This window comes from Alexandromys fortis, unplaced genomic scaffold (assembly GCF_014885135.2).
Source record: "Alexandromys fortis isolate MF-2015 unplaced genomic scaffold, M_Fortis_MF-2015_v1.1 scaffold_13, whole genome shotgun sequence".
NCBI lineage: Eukaryota > Metazoa > Chordata > Mammalia > Rodentia > Cricetidae > Alexandromys > Alexandromys fortis.
Genome location: NW_026067908.1, coordinates 5,874,054 through 5,882,547, shown reverse-complemented (window position 1 = coordinate 5,882,547; position 8,494 = coordinate 5,874,054). Strand labels below are relative to the sequence as shown.

The 8,494-nt window shown below is 49.1% G+C and overlaps 1 protein-coding gene across 1 annotated transcript in view; it reads right to left on the bottom strand.

Annotated features, from left to right (window-relative positions):
* Positions 1–148: 148 nt before the first annotated feature.
* Mroh7 (maestro heat like repeat family member 7) overlaps positions 149–8,494 on the bottom strand; it is a 76,449-nt gene continuing 68,103 nt past the window's right edge. Inside the window, exons 22-24 of the mRNA XM_050136104.1 lie at positions 4,886–4,988; positions 2,319–2,381; positions 149–1,782 (exon numbers count right to left, since the gene is read on the bottom strand). Of these exons, the coding sequence (XP_049992061.1) occupies positions 1,532–1,782; positions 2,319–2,381; positions 4,886–4,988 (417 nt within the window). The 3' untranslated portion in view covers positions 149–1,531. The remainder of the gene's footprint in view (positions 1,783–2,318; positions 2,382–4,885; positions 4,989–8,494) is intronic.

The following is an 8,494-nucleotide window of genomic DNA, read 5'->3' as shown; positions in this document are numbered from 1 at the left end:
CCAGCACTCGGGAGGCAGAGGCAGGCGGATCTCTGTGAGTTCGAGACCAGCCTGGTCTACAGAGCTAGTGCCAGGACAGGCTCCAAAGCCACAGAGAAACCCTGTCTCGAAAAACCAAAAAAAAAAAAAAAAAAAAAAAGGTGAATTCTTAGCCAAGCCTGGTAACATCTGTCTGTAATCCTAGCACTTATGAGTTTCAGAAGGAGAGAATCACAAGTTCAAGACCGCCTAGACCCAGTCTCCAACAAAAAACTTTTGTGCACACAAATTTTAGCACACTTTTTTCACTCAACGCAAGGTTTGGGGTCCCCAAGGGAACTAAGTACATCCTTACTACCTATAACTACACATGAAACTCCATGGAGCTTACTCTTCTGGATACCCAGCCTAACTCCTCCTCGCCTCACCTCACCCCACATCACCTCACCTCACCTCAGACATCTTCATACATGCCCCTGTGGACCTGTGGGACGATCGCCCCAGGATGTATGCCTACAGGTAGACTCCTTGGCTCATGGTTATTCCTAAGCTCCCACTACTGACTAGTAACAGATTCTTGTTCAGAATAGCTGCGTCAATCTATGCCACACCAGCAGTGCCCAGGGCTCCTACATCCCACGAGGAGAGTTTTCTAAAGTTGGCATCTGCTCATCTATCTCCCTTCTTAGCACCCCACCGTGCCTCCCCACTGCCCTCTGGATGAAGTCTATCTCCTTTGGGCAGCTTCCATGGCCTTAGGCCTGGCTCTTGCCCCTCTCCTCTTTTTCTAGGTTCTGTCTCACCATGACTTTGAAGATGGTCTTTGGTCCCAAGTACCCCACTGTCTACACATAGATGCCCAAATGTGGCTATTTTTCCAAACCTCCTTGAAAAATCTCTTCTCTGGAACCTCAGCTGACACACACAACCTCTCGATGTCACGGTCTCTATGCCTTCCTGCTGAACTCAGTCTTTGGAGCACTTCCATGTGGGGGCTGTCATGAACACTGTAAGGTACTTAACAGTGTGTCCTGACAACTGTTCCCTACCTACCAGAAGTCAGTAGCATTGACACCTTCAGGTGGCAACAGCAAAAATGACTTCAGGTATTTTTGTGTTAGGGGTGGGCAATTATTGGGCAGAGACCCAAGGGTGAGACTCAGAGACCAGGGTCCCCAAATATGCATGATGCCATAGGTGGGAGAGTCTTTTCTCTTTCCTTTTCTACAAGGGCCACCTAAACCATCACCCCTTCTGCTCTTGTCACTGGGGAAAGGGAAACTGAGATGTCCAGGAGACCTCCTGAGTGGCCTTGGTCAAGCCACTTCACCTCTGTACCCTGGTATCCCATCCCGTTATGATAAGTGAACAAAACAGCCTGCACACATCTGTAAGTGTCAACTGAATCAACAAATGAAGGTCATACGCTTTTCACAGACTCGTCATGGTGAGGGCTACACAGGAGCCCGGGGTATCTCTCATGAAGAAGCCGTCCGGATGGAGAGCTTGACCATGCGGTATTTACAGTGACCTGTCTGGGGGCTTTGGCATGTCACTGCTTCAAAGACATCGACATCTTCCAGGAGCCCAGTGCCTGCATGATCCAGGAGCGCCGCTGGTGGGACGTGGGTAGGGTCTCACAGCTGGAGCTCCAGCGGTGCGAAGTGGATGGGTCACACACCCATGAATCCCCATGTGGCAGCGGCCAAGAACTCCGCCAGCAGCTAGCCATTATGTGGTCCTGGGCCTGGGCTGCGTAGATGCATACTGACGCTTCTGGGTCATGTCTCAAGAGCTCCAGAGCTAGGTTGGAGGACAAGAAAAGCCACTTGCTTAGATAAGGTTCCTCTCTCGGCAGAGCTCACAATTCACCCCTCCTTCCCACCTCCTAGCCTTGGCTTAGACACCCCTCGAGGAAGCATCTTCCCAGTCATCCAGATTGTTGCAATCTTTCAAAGCTTGTATGAGAAGTCTGCCTCCCTTAGGAACCCTCCCAAGAGTTCCCCAGCCTACTTCCAGGCTCCTATCAGTGCTCTCAGGTGCAAGCTGTGCCTCCTTAAGCATTTAAACTATCCACCCTGCGCTAAATGGTTTTGGGTCTTGCTTCTGAGCCTTGTTTGCCTAATGAAGTCACAAGCTCCCCAGGATGCTGTGCGTTCTGCCTCTGGGTAACCCCACAGTAGCTAACATTGCACTCACTACAGATAACGCTTTAGCACAGCAGAATGAACTGAAGACTCTTGCCCTGACCCACGCCATTCTCTTTCCCTGTGATACATCTTGATTCTGCTCATGTCCCCATTCCCTCAGCAATCTCACCAACTCCGGGTGTGACTTACTGGCTTTCACTTCATTCAGCCACTGTTCAGTCATAATGTTCTTCATGCAGGGGACCAGGGACCCTGGATAATCCAAAAGGTGAAGGCGTCTATCTTGATACCTGCTCCTCCCATTCCTGGATCAGATGATCTCAGAATCTGTCTGCCCTCTTCCAGCCCCTTAGAGGGCATGAAAGGAGAGCTTTATTATGACGTGAGGGCAGATTCCCAGCAGGAGTCCCAGGGAGGTGTTGGTCCCATGGGCAGGATTGAACCAGGATGGCACAGGATCCGAGATGTGGCCAATTGACAGTGCTATCCTAGGCTAGGCCTTAGCTTCCTTGTCTGTGACATGAAAAATTTCCCAATTTCCCCAGGGAATCTGAGCCCGTAGCCTCATACATCTGTCAGCCACAGCTGCAAGGGACCTCTGAGGTGTCCTTGTGCTACGTACCTGGCTCCCATGATGCCTGGTCCTGGTTATAACCCACCCTTCCAGCATTTATGTGTTTTCCTGGGAAGTTCCTGATTGTCCTGTATGTTAACTTCAGAAAGTGACTCTCTATGAAGTCCTTCCTGACCCTGACCCAGGCTGAGCCTTGATTGGGAGGCTCAGCCAATCACATTTGGCTAGGGTGTGGCCACTTAGGGCGACAGAAGAAGGACTTGGGCATCCAGGTGCCCACCCCTTGTTTTGTATTCATTCGGCTGCTCGTGACTCTCACTGAATCCCGATTGTGTGAGTTTCTCTTTCTCAATTATTAAAATTATATTCCTTGTTTTTGAGCTGGTCTGGTTAATCCTGACTACCGGTCGACCACGCCCTTCAGAGCCTGGTGCCTACCTCGAGTCTCAGAGTCTCAGTGAGCTTCCTGTCTATATACACTGGATCTGTAGACACTGGGCCTGTATACACCAGGCCTGTATACACCGGACCTGTATACACCGGGTCTGTATACTCTGGACCTGTATACACCAGGTCTGTATATACTGGGTCTGTATACCCTGGGCCTGTATACCCTGGGTCTGTATACACCAGGTCTGTATGCCCTGGGCCTGTATACACTGGGTCTGTATACACTGGGTATATATACCATGGGCATGTATACAGTGAGCCCATATACATTGGGTCTGTATACACTAGGTTTGTATGCAATGGTTTTACTTTACTTGTGATTTACAAATCGTATATTTATGTGTTTGTGTGAACTCGGGGTCTTATACATGCCAAGCATGTGTTCAACCACTAAGCTACATCTCCAGGCCCTGATTTATGTATGAATCTTTATCTCCCACCAGACTATAAATTTCTTAATCTGATATCCATTTTGGGGGGTGGAGTGGTAGGGTAAGTTGGAGCAAGATTAAAAGAAATCAGCATGTGAGGAGCTGCCTCTGTGTAGCCCCTTAGTTCAGATGTGTGCCAAATGTCCTAGGCCTTGCTCCTGTGTCCCAGCATTGGTTACGTTGGCAGTCCCCCTCATCCCGCCCCCGTGTCTTACCCCAGCCCCCATCTCACTCCCACCACCCCAGCAGCTCAGTTTCTCTAACCTCATCATCACGCCTGACAAAGAACAGGGAGTCATTCTCTAAATAAACCAGTGACGGGATGGAAGGCGCATGGATGGATGAGGGGATGCACAAGTGGGTAGATGGATTGGTTAGTGGATGGATGGGCAGGTGAGTAGATGGGTAGATGGGTAGGTGGGTGGGTTGGTGAGTGAATAGCTAGAAGGATGGATGGGTAGATGATGGACAAATGAGTGTGCATGGGTCGATAAAAGGATAGGAAAATGGAATATATTACATATATGGTGGATGGGTAGATAGGTAGATGGATTGGAGGATGAATGGATGAATGGTGGATAAGTGGATGGATTCGTGAATGGATGTAGGGATGGATGGATGGATAGAGGGAGGGATGGATGGATGAATATAGGATGGATGGATGAATGGATGGATGGATATAGGGATGGATGGATATAGGGATGGATGGATGTAGGGATGGATGGATGGATAGAGGGAGGGATGGATGGATGTAGGAATGGATGGATAATATAGGATGGATGGATGAATGAATGGATGGATATAGGGATGGATGGATATAGGGATGGATGGATGTAGGGATGGATGGATGGATAGAGGGAGGGATGGATGGATGTAGGAATGGATGGATAATATAGGATGGATGGATGAATGAATGGATGGATATAGGGATGGATGGATGTAGGGATGAATGAATGGATGTAGGGATGGATGGATAGTAGATATATGGGTGGATGGGGTATGAGAAAGAACAAATGAATTTAAAACATACACTCCGGGCCTCTCTGCAGTAAGGTCTCCTGACCCTGGTGAAGGGACTATGATGATTTGGGCAGAGGAGAATAGGAATATAACACATTGAATGTAGTGTGATGTGGTGGGAGAGGCAGCCCAGATGCCAACGTTAGAAGGGTCTTAAGAAGAATCCTGAGCAAAGAGAATCTGTAAATCGATCTTTCCCCCAGAAATTGGGATTCTGGGAAACTCAGACCGGAACTCAGGCAGAGGCCTGGCGGGGGACTTATTATACCAGAAAAGGTTACCTATGAAGATGACAGAGGACTTCCGGAGGGAGGCCCGTGAATTCTTTGCAAACTCCAGGCTCTGGCTGAGGAAGGTGAAGACGCTGTCTCGGTGAGAGTTCACCTGGAACGAAGAGAAAGCCCTCAAGTGCTGGGTCCACTACCTCACAGCTGGGGCAGCTATTCTCCCCAGCAGCACTACCCTGACCCCGGATCCCAAACATCCCTACTGCCCAGCTCTTTGCCGAGAGGCCCCAAGGGGCCAGACTTTGTCTTCTTTTATCTGACTGAAATCACCACTTCTAATGGTGTGCCAGCCCAGGTCTCCTATCAGTCCATCTCCCGGGTGTAATGGAGGGAAGGTTCCACATTGCAGATCCCACGGGAGATGACATGGAGCATGGCACGCAAAGGGAACCTGGGCTGGCCGGGATGAAAGACTGGGGCTACAGAGCAATGGGGAATTAGCTGGAGGACCGAGCAGTCCTCGAAGCCAGGCACAAACAAGGCATCCTCCTGCGCTGGGAAGTGCAAGCCTTCACTATGACTGGTAGTGACAAAGCCATGCTCTGTGCAAGATCGCCTGACAGAGGCCATCAGGGTGGCTCAGGTGCAGAGGCCTGGGAGCGGTTGTTCAGGTAAGAGGCTACTGAGAGAGAAGACTCATGTCTGTTAACAACTTCCTCAGGCTGAGGCCAAGGTCTGAACTCCCAGGTCTGGCAGGCAAAGCCTCCACAATCTTACTGAGTTTGACAGCTTCCCGTCGCTGCCTCCACTGCCATACTTGCGGGGCTATACGGCAAGGATATGGACCAGCCAGAGCCACCTCTGTGCCCTGTATGGGGATTGCCCCTAATTACGGTATCCTCCCTTCTACCTGATAAATTGCTTCGCATCCTTCAAGCCTCAATTCAGATGCTACCTCCCACTGAAATCTTTCATGACCCTCGGGGATGTTCATCTACCATTTTTGTTTCGCTTTGTTTGTCTTTCAAGACAGGATTTCTCTGTGTGTATAGCCTTGGCTGTCCTGGAACTCTCTCTGTAGACCAGGCTGGCCTCAAGCTCATAGAGATCCAACTGCCTCTGCCTCCCAGGTGCTGGGATTAAAGGCATGAGCCACCACCACCTGGCTGTCCACCATTCTTAATGCTTCTGCAGCATCCCACACATCCTCAGTCATGGTACCCAGAACGGTAGCTTTTAGTTGTACACCCTTTCCCCCATTGCATACGGAACTCTTCCAAGATGAGGGAACTTTTCACTCCTTTCAGAGTCCTCAGCACCCTAGACGGGACTTGTATTGGAGCTGGTGACCAGAAACAACTAAAAGAGCAGTTCCTAACCCATGGGTCCCAACCCCTTCCAACTAAGGCCATTGGAAAACACAGATATTTACATTATGATTCATAACAGTAGCAAAATTACTATTATGAAGTAGCAACAAAAGTAACTTGATAGTTGAGGGGGTCGCCAACACATGAGGAACCGTATTAAAGTGTCACAGCCTTAGGGAGGTCGAGAAGCACTGTGCTAATGAGTGAATGAATGAACTACAGTTGATTCGTTCATTGATCAGCACCAAGTCACTGGTCTCTTTGTCAAGCTACTAAAGCGTAGCTTTAGCTTCTTGTACTCATTTAATTTTTTGAGACAGGGTTTCATGTAGCCTGCCCTGGCTTCCTGCATGCACCACCACACCCACACCACCAAGCTGGGGTTATGGCGTGCTAAAAGCTCTAGCCTAGGGTCTCAGGCATGCTAGGCAGGTACTCTACTAACTGAGCCGCAGTACTTAGCCCAAAAACTTTTTTTTAGAAGATATATTTACTTAGTATGTATACAGTGTTCTGCCTGCACATATGCCTGCAGGCCAGAAGGGGACACCAGATCTTACAGTGATATTTCATTTGTATTTTAATAAATAAAGCTTGCTTGAAGATCAGAGAATAAAACAGCCACCTGATCAACCTTACAGACCAGGCAGTGGTAACACACACCTTTAATCCTAGTAGCCACACTAGCTTACCACAGAAACCGGGCAGTGGTGGTGCACACCTTTAATCCCAGCACTAGAGAGGAATATAAAACAGGAGGAGACAGGTTTCATACAGCATCTCATTCTGAGGATTCCTGGAGGCAGGATTGACATTTCGGACTGAGGTAGAGGTAAGAGTCAGTGGCTGGCTGTTTTGCTTTTCTGTTCTTCAGGTTGAACCCCAATTTCTGTCTCTGGGTTTTTATTAATTGTGCTACAAGATCTCATTACAGATGGTTGTGAACCACCATGTGGTAGCTGGGAATTGAACTCAGAACCTCTGGAAGAGCAGGTAGTGCTCTTAACCTCTGAGTCGTCTCTCCAGCCCCATTAGCTTAAGAATTTAACTTTCTTGTGAGCAAAGCTGTTAATGGGCAGAAAAGCAAAGCAGAGGGATCGACCATAGAGGTACAAACTGACGGTCACAAACTCCAAAGGTCTACAGAACGGTGCTGAGCGCAATGTATGGAGGTCTTTGGGGGGGGGGGGTTGTTGTTGTTGTTGTTTAGACAGAGTCTCACTCTATAACACAAGATGGGCTCAAACTCATAGCAGTCCTCCTGCCTCAGCCTCTCAAGTGTTAGGGTTATACCCAGCTTAACACAATGCTTGGTGTGTGTGTGTGAGGTTGTTTGTGAGGGTGAATGTATGTGTGGTGTGTGTGTGTGTGTGTGTGTGTGTGTGTGTGTGTGTGTGTGTGTGTGTGTGTGCAGGCATGCACAAGGATACTCTTGTCACTGGAAATACTGCCTGGGAAATTCTGTTGCAGGAAAGGGAGCCAAAAGGCCAGGCATGATGGCCCATGTACAAGGAGACCCAAGGACAACCTCTGCTGCTGCTGTTGTCTGACTGCTGTCCACTTAGAGTTTTTTGTTTGTTTGTTTTGTTTTTGTGGAGACAAAGTTTCTCATCAGCCTGGAGCTTACCAAGTAAGCTAGGCTGCTTTTCCACTGAGTCCCAGGGATCCTCCTGCCTCTGCCTCCCCAGTGCTGAGAGTACAAGCATGCACTACCACACCCAGATACTTTCTGTGTTGTTTTTTTACATGGACTCCTGCCTATGTGTCCCATGACAACAGGGAAGGGAGCGTGGGACTAGATGTCCCCACAGTTTCCGTGACCCACAGTGACACCTTCACAGCGTGCTGTGGCTTACTCCCTACTTAGCTATTCACAGAGATCGCTGAGAAAGGTCAAGAAAGCATGAGTCAGTGACTAAAACTGTCATTCCTCGGCACAGAGCACCTCCAAGGCCTCTAAGTCACTGTCAATCTGCAGGGTCGTGGTGAGCATTCAGCATTTGCAACACCCCAGAACACCTGCCCCCAGCATCCCCCCCCCCTGTGGACCATCACTAGAAACACTGCCTTGGAAATTCTATTGCAGAAGAGGGAGCCTAAAATCCAGGCATGGTGGCACACACCTTTAACCCCATCACTCAGGAGGGTGAGACAGAGAGTCACTGTGAATTCAAGGCCAGCCTGGGCTACATAGTGAGTTCCAGACCAGGTTGAGGTGCATAGTAAGACCATGTCTCAAAAAATTTAAAAAAGGGAAAGGCAGACCATCTAGGCAGAAGGTACAATATAGACA